At 41.1% G+C, this 15,290-nt stretch overlaps 1 protein-coding gene across 1 annotated transcript in view; it reads right to left on the bottom strand.

Annotated features, from left to right (window-relative positions):
- The window catches only part of LOC310936620 (talin-2), a 111,468-nt gene that overhangs the window by 50,983 nt on the left and 45,195 nt on the right, over nucleotides 1-15,290 (bottom strand). The window contains exons 3-4 of the mRNA XM_083900700.1: nucleotides 1,339-1,510; nucleotides 218-315 (exon numbers count right to left, since the gene is read on the bottom strand). Coding sequence (XP_083756826.1) covers nucleotides 218-315; nucleotides 1,339-1,474 — 234 coding nt within the window. The 5' untranslated portion in view covers nucleotides 1,475-1,510. The remainder of the gene's footprint in view (nucleotides 1-217; nucleotides 316-1,338; nucleotides 1,511-15,290) is intronic.

The raw sequence follows: 15,290 nt of genomic DNA, 5'->3' as shown, positions 1-15,290 counted from the left end.
AAATATACAATAAGATCCTGTAAGTGCTGCTAATGAGTTCTTCATAATATCTGTCAACCTCTCCAGCTTTTTTTTTTTTTAGTCACAGTGTCTCCGTGTTATTCTTCAAGTGTTTAACCTTTGCCACACATCTCAGGGAAAACTATCTCTCCATGGCAACGGTCTTTCATTCACAGGCGTATTTGAATGCGTGGGTCAAACAGGGTGATGCATTTACCCCATTGCGGAGCATGTAGTAGTCCAGCGACCTTCCAGACTCCAGCCAGATGCCTTTTCTCGGGTCTTCGTCGGACAGAAACAGGCCGTAGTCTGAAGCTGGAGGAGTGAGGGCAATCGTCAGCATTTTTTTTGGTTACAGATACAGACAGTACTGTGGTTTCATGAAAAAAGACCAGACTATCAGAATATCAGCTCCATAATAATTCTGTCCTTACAAGCAAAATTGAAACATCATACAGGAAAAATACTCTTGGCCAGGGCCTCTGTTACTGCCAATAATGATTATTGATCATTCACACACCTACTATACTAAAGGTATTCTACTTATTCTACTCTGTCACGAATATGAATACACTTGTAAAACTAAATGTGAGAACTTTTTGTTGCATTGACTCCAGATTTGCAAACTTACAGAAAAATCTTTCAATTAACATTTGGCAAAATCAGCAACTCCCCCTACTGGCGACACAGAGAATCAATACATCCAACCAAACGGTTTATAAACAAAATATTAAGATATTAAGGTCTGAAAATCTAAAATTGTGAACAATCTTTGGGGGGTATTAAAAATACACTACTGTAATACAAAGATTTGACTTTTATATGTAAAAAACACAGCATTAAATAAAATAAAATGTTAATCAACACAATCACATCTGACAACTATGTAAAAACTGTGAATAATCTTTGGTAAAGATGGGGATAAAAATTCTAAATAAACTTTATAAAACTTTTTTTTTTAGTTAATTGCTCTTGGGGGCCCTCTAGTGGTCACGGAGCCCTAAGCAGCGGCTTCGTTCGCTCATGCCTTGGGCCGGCCCTGCTCTTGGCACTACTTCAAAGAATCAAACAATATCACGTTATAAAAGACAGTAAAGAAAGCATGATGATCATGACAAGCAATAGAACAGTCCAATCGAACAGCCCAAGTGAGTAATTAGTATGACTCAGTGATCGGTGATCAGTCACGGTGTAAATGAGCCGTAAACTTTGGTGATCCAGCTTCAACGGCAGCTACATCAATCCAATGGCTGTCACTCCATTATTTCTTCACTTTGCATTTGTGTCTCTTTTACAGTTTGTATTCACTCCTGCAGTTTCACAGTCAGTCATTCTCACCTTGTCCAGTCTGAGCCTCGGGGACTCGCTCTCTGATGATGCGACAGGCGTCGTAAACGGCCGTCGAGGGCTCGAACTGCATCGTCTTTACGACGTTGCATTGGCGCACGCAGATTTTCAGCGACAGCGCCACCATCTTTGCAGGCGGTGTGGACCGGGGCGGCAGCTACACCTGCGGACAGAGGACGGACGAGTTTATCTCGTGGCACAAATTCAGTTTCAGAGTCAGTTTTTTATAAATGCAAAGAAAGTAATCATTTGTGCACAGCGAGGCCATTGTTATACTTTGTAAAAAACGAGAGTGGTTGACAAATTTTCTTATTATTATTTTTATAATAAGAGTGTAAGAGTGGCCCATCTGGTCCTGCTGAGGACAAAGAAAGTCTCTGAATATTGCTGAGAAAAAAAACACTTAGCAAAAACAAATAAGGCAAAAATGCACCTTAAAGCAGCTGGAAGAGGAGAGTCAACTCTCCATGAAACTTTTTTCACACAAGACAAGAGGAAGCGGTGCATCCTAATCTGCATCTTCACCAAGCACAAACATCAACGAGAGCCAGAACAAACATGATAATCCCCACGTATACAACAAGAAATTTCCATCTGAAGCGTACTCCCCATTCAAACACGAGACATAAACTCAACCGCAAACACAAAAAACAGGTGAGCAGTCGTTCACGGTTACGCAACGCATGTCTCACTGCACGAAATCATACAAATGATAACCAAATAAGCAGCCGTGTGTGGCGTGTTTGTTTAAGTGAAACAATGTGACAGAGTTCACAGACAAATCGGCTGAATCTGCAGCTGCCTCAGCTTTATGAAGCTTTATAGCTCTCCGTAGTAGAGTTTCAGCACTTTGTTCGACTGTTACCGTTTGAGGTCTAGTGTCATTTTGAGCCGGTGCGAGCAGCTGTTTTCAGTAAAACACCACAATTAAATGCACTTCACCTGCAGCTGGAGACGAGCTGCTGAACACAGTGGTGGAACACTTCTCTCCCTGTACAGCCATTGTGAGAATGATAAAGGAAGAGATCGACTTTTTAAATCAGCAGCTTGTGTTTAATTCTAACTCAAACTCAACATTATGTAAAAAAAAAAAACGAGGATAAAATGTAAATGTCCTTTAGAGCAGAAAGAGTTTCCTGTCCCTTAACGAAACTTAGGGGCCAGGAAATGACATCAGCCACAGAGGCTACTGGGAGCTAACAGCAGTTAGCATTTGCAAAAGTGATCATTTGCAGGCTCTAGCAGGCACATTGCCGTCATATATAACATGTATTCACTGGACAGATAAATCCTCTGAGGCTGGAAGTTTGTGTAGAACTCTGTGCTGCACTGTGGAGCTAAGAATAGCACTTTTTCACTGACTTCCGGTTTTCGGACAGTGTTGCCCTCGCCAGCACTCTCGTGTGTTTTACGGACAAAGTGGAGCCCTGCAAGACAACAATTCCAGGAATTTAGCGCATTGTGACGTCCCAGTGAGTGCGGAAGTCAACATCGCGTGTTTCACCTCCTGTACTTAGACTGAGGAGGACCACAAAAACATGAGTGAGTCATCTTTTTTCACACTTTGCCGACTGATAGGGCCTCAATATAATTATTTAAATTATTAAAAAGTTGATTTTGCATAATAGGCTTCTGAAACTTGACCTGTAACTTAATCTCGCACTGTACCGATATTTCATCTCGTGTGTGTTCCAATGACAGTACATGCGCCTAAGTCATACATTTATTTTTGGCAGTCACTTCCAGTCACATGACATTCTCTGTTGAGGATATCGCTGGTTGGATAAAGATTAAGCTGCATTAAGAGAGAGGGATTAAGACACTTTTTTTCTCATTTAAATTGTGCTAAATCATGATTTATTTGAATTGACTGTGGGTCCGCTCTGTTACCACTGACGTAACTCTGGAAATCGATAATTAACTTAAAGGTCTGAGACCCTCTAACAATAGGGAACTCAGTCGAGCGACGTCAGGTCGCCTTCTTTCTTGATTGTATTCTTACTTTTACACGAGTTGCGCTGAAATTCAATTTCAATTAGTCTCGAGGGAAAATCTCTACTTTAGATAGAAACAAAAACAATACCTAGGAAAAAGGGAAGTTTTCAGATGTTAGGGTTCAACACTGCTGTGATTCACTCAGACTTAAAAAACAGAGGGGGGGGGAGGGAGAAGAAAGAGCTGACCTCCCTAACAGAGCAGCTCCTGTCTGGGGCCCAACAGAGACACAGGTCTCCTCTGTGCCTGGGAAAGACCAAAGGTCAGAGGTCAAATGTGCGCTGAAGTACACAGTCAGCCCCTCATCTGCTCTGCTGGCTTCTAACCCCGACCGAGACCTTGAGAATCTTGTTCCTATGTGAGATGTGTTCACATCCAGGAGTGAAGGTGTTTGTCTGGCACACCCTGCTCTGTGCTATCCTGAAGCTGAAATGTGTCATAACACAGCTGGGAATAGAGTATAGGTATAAAGAAGGCAAATGAAGTTGTTTTTTCCCCATGACATTTTCATTTTAGACAACAAAAACAATATTTTAGGCAAGCTTTTGAAGACGGCACTAAAGCAGATGATAATAAAATCCATGTCTGATCTTATGCTGGATTTAATCACTGCCTCCTTTAGTGCATAACAGTTCAGTGCAGCCTGTACATTTCTCAGTTATTGCTCAAGGCTCTGTCTCAGTCCAGCACTTCCACGAAACCTCCCGCTGATAGAGTTTGGACAAAAGCCAAATACTTCCCTTACAATTGGCTTCGATTCACGCCATCAGCTCCAAATAGAACGTTAAGCTCAAGTGCTGCACTAAATCACATCCATTATGACGCCATTATGAGCATATTATTCTTATTGTTGGTGTTCTAGTAACCACGTACTGTGAAGCCTGAATTTGTCCGAATGAAAAGTTCCTTCTCAAAGGAACAATCATGACTGTTAAGACTTTTACAGGCCGACCCCCCTCAGCAGATTAAAAACAACAAAAGCGACTCTGTGTGAACTCTTGACAGCCCGACAGTGATTTACAAAGATATTTTTGAAATGCTACAAGTTCTCCGTTTGTATGAATCCTAAAAAGGCATCAGCATCCGTTTCAGGGTCACGGTTACAGAATTTCCTTTTCCTTCCTTTTCCTGTCTTGATTTAATCAGACCGGAGCCTCTGCGATGCTATATAGTTCACCTCCGTAAAAACAAATGGCTCAAAACCACAGAAATAATGCGATGTACTGCAACTCCTGTAGCATCGGCCGCAACAATCCAGATTAATGGTCAGACAATCAGCGGGAGGAAGTAACGAGATAAGAGGAAGCACAGAGAACAGAGCCAGATACAGTCATAACATGATGAAATGGTTATCAGTGGAAACACCAGCGCTGTAGAAACTGGACTGTGTGGAAAAAAAAGAAGAAGAAGAAAGCTAAGTTATGGCTGTGAAACTACAAACTGAAAAAAATGATTTTTATTGATTTTACCATCATGCTACATCATGGTTTATCATGTGTAATGTGAAAGGCATCGTCTCAATCCACCGAACCCTGAGGTGCCTTTTCATTTCACTGTAATTGTATTTGTAATGTGAAACCAGCGGGTCGACTCGGCAGCGCTGGGGTTTAATGAATGTCTGACTTGTTTCGTGCAACAATGTCCCTCCATCACGCCTGTGTAAGTGAAAATAATACATTTGATCAACAGGTCGTACAATAGCGAGAGCGGACTTTAAAGCCTGCATGAATATAAGGCTGTCCCTGAGGCCGACCATTCCAGGTCTTTCTCATTCTGTATAGGGCTGAAAAGACAATTACAAATCCACTACTATATATTGCCATTTTCTAATAATCACTATTAGTAGGGAGGTTAAGTGACTTTTGACTTCAAGTCATGATGCAAATGTCCCCTTTGGTATGGAAGTACCTTAGGACCATACAAATAAATTTATCCTAAGACACAAGTGAGATCACACTTTGTATCGGAAATAAACACGCTTCTTCAAAAATGGCCGCCAATGTGTCGAAAATACTCTTGAGCCCATATCTTTGCTTCTGTTATAGCTACAATGACAAATTTGGTGTCAAAGTGTACATTTTGGGGGTCAAGGAATCTAATAAAATAGGTTTCAAGTTTAAGAAACCAACATTTATCCACTTATTATGACAATTGGGGGTAAAAACGCACATTTCACATTGTGTCTTTGAACTGTGTCATCAAAGTGACTTTATTTATCTTTTCCTTCAAAAACATCAATGTTGTATTTAAGCAGTGCAGCTACTTCTGTACATTACATTTGTCCTAAGTAGCATGATATTTTGACCAGTCAGGAGTAGCTTATGCATCAGTTCCTGCGACAACACATCTCATCTGCACCAGCTATGACAGCTGTTCAAGGTCTGAGGTGAAAGGTTAACACTTTGAGAAAAATGTGTTTAATGTTATATAACTAATAACTAGCTAACTAGTTAGCTTGGGTAAGGGTTACCCTACAGATGGATAAAACATTAGATCCCTCTTCATCATTCAAGCTGTGAAACAATCCTGAAAGATTGCAATCGTGTAACAAAGAAACTGTCGACAACATCCAGGAGCTGAAGGCATGAGGGGATCTGCCTGAGTTTATAGTGGATATTAGTGGTGGTAGTCAGGATGTAGTTCAGCTGATGATTCAAGCTGATTGTTTATCCTCAATGAGTTGCTTGAATATGTCGAGGACGATCGTTGCTCAGGGGAATCACTGGTGATGTGTGACTTGACAGCCTTCTATGACGAGCACATTGCTAATCTCGGATTTATAAACATTAAATGCAACACCACATGCCTTCGGGAGGATATTGAACGCCTGATTCCTGACATCAGATCAGTCCAAATTAATTGTGTCTGTTCCCTTGTATTTGATGATGACCTGAGCAGAGCTGTTTTTGACATGAAAAACAACACATCTACTGATGTCTCCATCATCTTCCAAGCAGCCAAAATCTTTTGGCAAGAGTATCTCCCCATGAAGCATGCTTTTACAGGTTCCTTCTCAACTTCATGTGAAGCTGATTCTATCCCTCCCATGCTGAGATTATTCTTACACATGCTTCTTGATGGATCGGGTATTGATCAGCCATCTCCTGGACCTGAGAAGTCCCAGGATGCAACTTCCATTGGGCAGCAAATAATATTCAACTCTGCAAGATGCAGCTCAGAAACCAGCTTCGCTATATCTGGCAATGAAACTACACCAGCAAAGTGGTAGTAGATATCTGGTGGAGACCATGCATTAAAGAGGATGTGTGTCATATGACCGCTTGAAAACATTCAGCATAGTTAGCGAATTCGGTGATCAGTCACTGGGAGCAGATTGGTGTTGTGGTCCCACCACAGGCAGCCAAGGTTATCAATAGTGGTTTTGATAACATTGACCACAGCCCATCATCAAAAATAGCAACATTAGCCCTCCATGGTACATGCATTAGCATCATTCAACAGCACTTCTCTTTAGACAGTCAACAGTCTGAGAATCTGACTGACATCCTCGATCCAGCTGAAATGGGGAAGAAGCATGTGAAATCCTTGCCACCTCACTAAACAACAATGGATCTGGATGTGTCACTGCCACCGGATGAGGTTTTGTATGTTCCTGCCCTGAATACCAACAGTCATCCTCATCCAGCCTCCCGTCCTCTCATCAGTGTGATTGAAGAAGGTTAGAGAGAGGTTAGTGGTTAGGGAGAGTCAGAAACCTTCTCGTGAAAGAGAACCTTCAAGCCGGAGAATGGATCTCATGGGCTGCATATTATGCCAGCATCACTACTACTTCTACTACTACTTCACCCCCTTGCTTGGCATGCAATAAAAGTCCTCAGACAAACAATCAGCTACCTTAATCCAGGTCAGACACCTGTAATGGTAGCTGATCAACCACTCCTCACACTGGCCAAGTAACTTCAGTGGAAGTTTCCCCAGACAGAGCTTGGCGAGGATTCCTTTCTGGTAACATTGGGGCCAATGCATACAGAGAAGATGCTGTGGAGTGTGTCTGGTGACTGACTGGATGGCAGCGGGTGAACCACAGCTCTTACTTAAAGTGGCATCTCGATTTGTGTTAACTAGGGATGCACCTATTGTCAGCTTTTGGGCCAATTGCAATTTCCGGTTATTCAGGGAGTTTGACCTGCAGATACCGATTTTAACTTCTCTTTCTGTCGACTCTCTGAGTTAACTTGCTATCTCCTCCTCTCCACCTGCACCAGCTCATGTCTTAACGTGTGTTGCTGTTGAGGCGTGCTGTTGATCATGTGGTGTGCACGTGCATTTGACCGCCATATCTCTGTCTGACCGGCCCGGTCGCCATTCATGGCCGATCACGTGAAAATTGGCCAATTCTGGTCACCAGCCGATCAATCGGTGCATCCCTAGTGTTAACCACATTTGCAGAACCCGATACGTGCTTCAGGTGTCTGGAGCTGCTCTCTTTGTGCGTATGAAGATTATGATCAGTACATGGAGCTATGCAAATGTTGCATGCAGAGGCAGCCTTGCATGTCTCTCTGTGGATGTCATAGCTCATGTTCCCACAGTGGTACAGACATATAGGGAATCATCTTAGTGTTGTAAATGGAATGTGTTTTTGGCTACGTTTTTTAAATAAAAAATTGTATATTTTACCTCCAATTGTCATGGTAATGAGAATAGTATTATTATATATTATATAGAATATATAATATATTTTTAGTCTTGGAACCTATTTTATTGGATTCATTGACCCCAAAAATGTACACTTTCACACCAAATGTGTTATTTTAACTATAATAGAAGCAAAGATATGGGCCTCTCAAGTATGGTCGGCGACCATTTTGAAAAAGATTTGCGTATTTTAGATATAAAATGTGATCTCACTTGTTTTTATTTCTAATTTATTTCTATGGCCCTAAGGTACTTCCATGCCAAAGGGGACATTTGCATCATGACTTGAAGTCAAAAGTCACTTATCCTCTCTACTATAATATCCACTATAAACTCAGGCAGATCCCCTCATGCCTTCAGCTCCTGGATGTTGTCGACAGCTTCTTTGTTACACGATTGCAATCTTTCAGGATTGTTTCGCAGCTTGAATGATGAAGAGGGATCTAATGTTTTATCCATCTGTAGAGTAACCCTTACCCAAGCTAACTAGTTAGCTAGTTATTAGTTATATAACATTAAACACATTTTTCTATTCAATGGGTAAATCATGTGTCCCTCAAAGTGTTAACCTTTCACCTCAGACCTTGAACAGCTGTCATAGCTGGTGCAGATGAGATGTGTTGTCACAGGAACTGATGCATAAGCTACTCCTGACTGGTCAAAATCTCATGCTACTTAGGACAAATGTAATGTACAGAAGTAGCTGCACTGCTTAAATACAACATTGATGTTTTTGAAGGAAAAGATAAATAAAGTCACTTTGATGACACAGTTCGATGACACAATGTGAAATGTGCATTTTTACCCCCAATTGTCATAATAAGGGGATAAATGTTGGTTTCTTAAACTTGAAACCTATTTTATTAGATTCCTTGACCCCCAAAATGTACACTTTGACACCAAATTTGTCATTGTAGCTATAACAGAAGCAAAGATATGGGCTCAAGAGTATTTTCGGCGTATTGGCGGCCATTTTTGAAAAAACGTGTTTATTTCCGATACAAAGTGTGATCTCACTTGTGTCTTAGGATACATTTATTTGTATGACCCTAATGTACTTCCATACCAAAGGGGACCTTTGCATCATGACTTGAAGTCAAAGGCCTATTTTTTGGCCTTAACCTCCCTACTATATTGTTTGTTTGCTTTTTTGATTGTTAAATGTCATCATCATTTTTATTTATTTTTTACCTTTTACACTGAACCAAACAAATAGATTAAATGAGAAAATAATCAACAGATTAATCGATAATAAGATAGTTGCAGCCCTAATGGTAAAAAAAACAAACTTATTTCTCTTTTGAAACAGGCAATATAGAGCGGCATAGAAGGGAAACAGGATCATCTATCATCGATCAGTTTCACTCACACACTCCATTTTGAGTTTGGTTAGTTCATTTGGGAATATTACACATTTATATGCATGTCAATCGTCAAAAGTTGTATCAAAAGAATCATCACTTCCAGACAACAACAGGACTAATACGGGAGAAACACAAAACACATTTGCAGGCTCTAGCAGGCACATTGCCGTAATAACATGTATCCACTGGACAGATAAATCTTATGAGGCTGGAAGTTTGTGTAGAACTCTGCGCTGCACTATGGAGCCAAGAATAGAACTTTTCACGGACAAAGTGGAGCTCCACGAGACAACAATTCCTGGAATTTAGCACATTGTGACGTCCCAATGAGTGCGGAAGTCAACGTGGCATGTTTTATCTCCTGTACTTAGACTGAGGAGGACCACAAAAACATGAGTGAGTCATCTTTTGTCACACTGTGCAGACAGATAGGACCTCCGGAGTCTTAAATATAAGGTTTTAAATGATTAAAAAGTTGATTTTGCATAATATGGGACCTTTAAATATACATCAGCATACATTATTCTTCTGACTAATTCATCTTCTGCTCTTGCAGACTCCAGTGTGTCGCGGTTGTATGGTGTCACACTATCCAGCTTTCACAGACTGCAACAAACGCCACTTTTAGGGTTTACTTGTCTAAAACCGTGCCGTGTCAAGCTGAAGTGCACTGCGCCGTTTGGTGGAACTGCAACTTAATAGTCCACCACCACTCTGAAGCTCTTTCCAGATAAACCCTGATCTCCAAAGAATCACCAGAGGGGCAGTAGTATGTGTGTGTCTGTGTGATCACAACTGTCTGCTGCAGAAAGTCCCTCTGGAGATTCTCCTGGTGGCTCACGAGTATAATCTCTGGTTAATGTCAGCAGTGAATGACCTCAGAAGATTCTCCTGCTATTGTGAACGTATGCCACTCAGATTATATCCCACCGTGTTTGTCATAATGTGAACAACCACCTCCTGATTCCATCATTCATATGCAGGTGTGTATAGACTGAAGGCCAACCTGGATCAATCAGCTCACATTTAATCCTCTTTTGTTATTGGTTATGTCACATGACACATGGGTTATTCATCTTTCCTTTAAACCCTGTTCACCCCGTGTCAGACGTAAATCCTCCGTGAATAATAGGTTTCTTGACTGCACACAAACAACACATTCACAAAAGGGACCGGTTCGATTCGCAGTTAAAGTCCTCAAAACAAAACAAAACCTTCCTTTATTATGCGAATGAAAAGCTCAAACAAGGCTGCAGTGTGCGTACAGCAGTACTAAGCCTAGCTTTAGTAGTCATGATGATCACGTGCAAATTAACAGTGCTAACATCTCTAAACTAAACTTTGTTTTAGAAGTCTTCAGTTTAATATTTACTAGGCTATAGATTTCAAATTAGTTGGAGCATAACCACATGTGATGCTATCAAAATTTGAACTGCTACACTCAAATTTTTTGTTCTAAATTTAATGTGGTATCTTTCTACATGAACAACCTATAATTTCTTTTAAAAAAACAAGTGCAATTTCGACAATATTGTCCCCAAGTTTACTTCTTACAGATCACAGTGGATCTACAAAAGGTACAAGACATTCAGTCACACACAATGGAACTGATAAATATAGTATTTTACATTATTATTAGAAATGTTCACAAATTGGACCCCCCTGGTGGTGGGCCAGTTCTGGCCCTCGGGCCGTATGTTTGACACACCGGCTCTTATTCAAGGATGATAAATGAATGATTTGTACTAACATTAATGTTGTGCATTGTCTAAACTGGCACAGAATATAATACGATCGAAAGTAAATAGAACAACTAAATTACAGCTTTTACAATTTGAGTTGTTTCACTGCGATTAATTGTTCAGCCCTACACGGATAGAAAAGTTGAAAAATCATGAAAGTAATAGAAGTCGAATAACGTACCAAATTTCATGGCAATTCCTCCATGGGTCTGAAAATATTTCACATTCAATTTACTCATGGGTCTGACTTAATGTCGTGCTGATCACCAACACAAATCTACAAAGTTGAAAGACTTTATGTTCTCAATAAATATAAACAAAAATGTAATCACAATCCTGGATTTTTGAGTCATTTAAGATTACACTTTGATAAAAGCACTAACAAAGAACTACAGGGGGTTTAAACGTGACTGAACGGCACGCAGTCAATTTTATTTACACAAATAAAGTGCGGCAGAAACACGACACCACATGCAGCTTCGGTTTCATATGGGAAAACGACATTTACGGTAATGACTACAGCTGGGTAATCTCATCTACAGGGACCGGCTGCATCGCTCTTATCTTCATCTCCCTCCGTTACTGGTAAATTCATCTAGATTCCAGACGCAGGCCCTGCCTGTTTGCCTGCATGTTTTATTTACCTGGCCGTCTCCTTTTTGTGACCAAACAATTCATCCACCTGCTGCACCAGGGTGCCGTTTCTTGATTTACCTGTCTACATGCCAGCTTTGCACCATATCCTGCCTCAAAAGAGCGAGGAAGAGATGGCCTTCACAACACTCTCTTAGCATTTGAGAGTAATTTGTTTTTGTATACACATTTGTACGAAAATCAGAAAACCATGAAACGGAGAAAAAGGAGTCCTTGGAAGCAAACAAGGAGGCTTCTAACCCACAAATAACGCTCACACAGAGTGAGAGCACGCAAAGCCATAATCATTAATACACCGAACGCTCCCACACTGTAATATACAAGCTCAACACTCCCTCCCCCTCCTGACTTTAAACCCAACTGCACCAGTTACACCTACACTGCTTTGATCTACTGCAGGCTCGATAATAAAAAGAGGAATATTCAACAGAACCATTTCTGTGCTGTTAACACCAGTGACAGCAATAAACCCTTTATATTCAATGAGAGCGGAGACGGAGAGACCTGGTTTAATATGACATCCATAGTTCCCAGTGGGTGACTTTGGTAATCCTCCGATTTTGCCCTGCTTGACAGATGGATTCCCACAAAATGTACCACATATTCCACATTTCTACATACTTCTGCACTTGTTTTTTGTTTATACCCTGATGCAGAAATGTAGAGCGGTAAAATCTATGAAAAAACAAACAAAAAAAGCACTTGGAGAGCGCGGACCTAGGCAGCTCAGTGCCTACAAAATACACCCAACCGCCGCGCAGCGTCTACGGATTACGCCCATAATTTAATCTCTTGTTCCTGGTCCCATTGCGGACATTTCCTGAAAATTTCATCCAAATCCGTCTGTGACATTTTGAGTTATGATGCTAACAGACAGACAGACAAACAAACTCCGGCGAAAACATATACTGTACCTCGTGGCGGAGGTCAACAAACTAGAAAAGCACTCGGAGAGCACAGACCTCCGCCAAGGCAGCGCAGCCCTCCACAATATAGCAACAAAAATAGTGATAGCATCTACGGATCACGCCCTCACCACATTTCCTGAAATTTCATCCAAATCCGTTCGCGACTTTCCGAATCTTGTCGCTAACAGACAGACAAACAAACAATAATGTGCACAATATACCGTTACTAACTAGATTTACTAGCATTTCTGTAGCACCTAGGTCAGCGTTTCCCAACCCTGGTCCTGGGGGAACACTATCCTACATGTGTTCATTTGTTGCCCTGCTCCAGCACACAATACTGTGGATAGTGACCCATTTAATACACACATTCATTAACCCCAGTGTAATAACTTTAACTTTCTAAGCCCATTCCTAGAAATCTTTAAAATGAAATGCTAATCCGTTAGCCTGTACTTTATGTAGTAGTAATAGCGGTTAGCATGCCAATACGTCAACTAAGCAAGTGAACATTAAGTAGACATTATGTCTAATATATAATCTAATCTCTCTATCTAATATAATAATATATAGAACATGTTAGTGTAGACCAGGGGTCACCAACGTGGTGCCCGCGGGCACCTGGTAGCCCGCAGGCAGCCAATACGGTGCCCGCGGGCTAACTTCACTTGCATGTATCCATATGATCACTCAGTAAAATATCTTTGATATTGTTTATAAAAACTGGTAATCGTTAGGAGTAAGCACTGGAATGAATGTGTATGCAGTTGAATGCATAATATTAATCATTTAAATGGTAAACAAACAAAAAAATATTATATGGTAGCCCTCCATATTATTTTTTACCCTTAAGGTAGCTCTCTGTCTCAAAAAGGTTGGTGACCCCTGGTGTAGACAATGGTTGCATGGATACATTAGCATAACGGGAAAAAAAAAATTATGTACTGGATCAACTGAACTCAAACTCAGATTCACTCTGTGGGCTTTTTATTCCACTTCCACTATAGCAGGCATAACATTCGCAAGCATAAAATTTAAGAACAAGAAACAAATCTGTCTGATTCCATGACAAATATAAAAAAGAATAACTGATGCACAGAATAAGAGCCCACGCTGAATGCATGCCGTTACAGGTGAAAGCTTTGCTCGTGAACAAAGTAAAACTCAGCTGCATTGAGGCAGCCAAAGCCTGCAGCATCGTCTTTTCTACTTCATGTCAAATTGACCCTGCAAAGAAAGCACCCAGTGAAGATGTAGTACATCGACTTCAAAGACGCTGCAGCGGTGAGGTCACTCTGGGAAAGACGATACTGTTGTTTTGCAAGACTTTCACAACCGAGTTGCCAGGAGCAGGAGTGACGTCGCCCTGAATGTTTTAATTTTGAAGCGGTGTCACAGTCGGTGAAGGGAAACTGCTCCCAAATCGAAAGACAGAAATACGAACACTTCTTAACTGACTGTATTTTTTTTGATTTCCCCACTGTGAAGAGCCTTGATGAGTATAGACGGGGCCATGTCCGACATACATGGGCCTCACACACACGGATGTGTTAAAGCTTCAGAGACACGGGCTTTGACATTTCTAGATGCACGGACATCGCACCTAAGGCAGAAGGCTAAGTTTTTTTCCCACCGTGTGTGCACAAGGAGTCGATTTCATTTAGAGAGAAAACTGCCAGGCTAAGAGTCAGACAAAAGCTCACGAGATAAAAAGGAAAATGAGAGCAGACAGTGGAACATGTAGCTATTGTTCAACAGATCAATGACACAGAGTTGTGCCTGCTGGGAACGCCTGGGCCCTATTACAGTAACATGCTCTCTAGTCCACAACAGGCCAACGCCACATGAATTCTGGGACATGGGCTATATTCAATATTTGACCACAGCATATTGGTAGCCTGGTTTCAACACCAGGGCCAAACTGGGTCAACAAAAAGATGCAAATTAGGCCATCTGCTGTATAATTCACCAGGTAGTACAGTTTGGTGCGTTGTTACACTATTATTTGCTTTTCCATTGTCATGCGTCATCTGTGCCGTGCCAGTTTTTCAGCACCTTGCATTGGTACAACACTCACAGTGTGTCCAGCTCCTACAGGTGGAGCTCGACACACTGCAGTTCCTTGATTTGTGAAAAGGAGAATCATCAGTTTTTTATCCGTGCGGCTTGAAGCTTTCTCTCAAACATAGCGACTCTTCTTCTTCTTGTGGTAAATAGCTTTCAAGAAAGAACATGAAAATGCTGGATGCTCTCCATTGTTACCCTTTGTTTACCGCGTCACATTCTTCGTTTTCACAGAAATTTGTCGATGGCCTACTCTGTGTTTCCGTCCAAGCTCACACACCCCGTCCCGGAAATGTAAGCCAGGTCAGGGTTTACCATTCCAAAACCACACCTTGCCGAGCTGAACTGTTTTTTTTCTGATTTCAAGTTAAAGCGTATTGTTCATGCAAGTAAAACCACACATATAACACTAGAGAAAGCAAACCACAATCAACACACACTCCCATATAGTGTCAATACACGCTCCTATAGAAAAAACAATGAATCTGAAAATGGACCAAAACCTGATCATATCTTCCAGAAAATGTCATCAAAATCCACCCTGTACTTTTTTCTTT

Source organism: Microchirus variegatus, assembly GCF_963457635.1.
Source record: "Microchirus variegatus genome assembly, chromosome: 14".
Taxonomy (NCBI): domain Eukaryota; kingdom Metazoa; phylum Chordata; class Actinopteri; order Pleuronectiformes; family Soleidae; genus Microchirus; species Microchirus variegatus.
The sequence above is the reverse complement of the archived record's forward strand: the minus strand, read 5'-3'. Positions and strand labels throughout refer to the sequence as shown.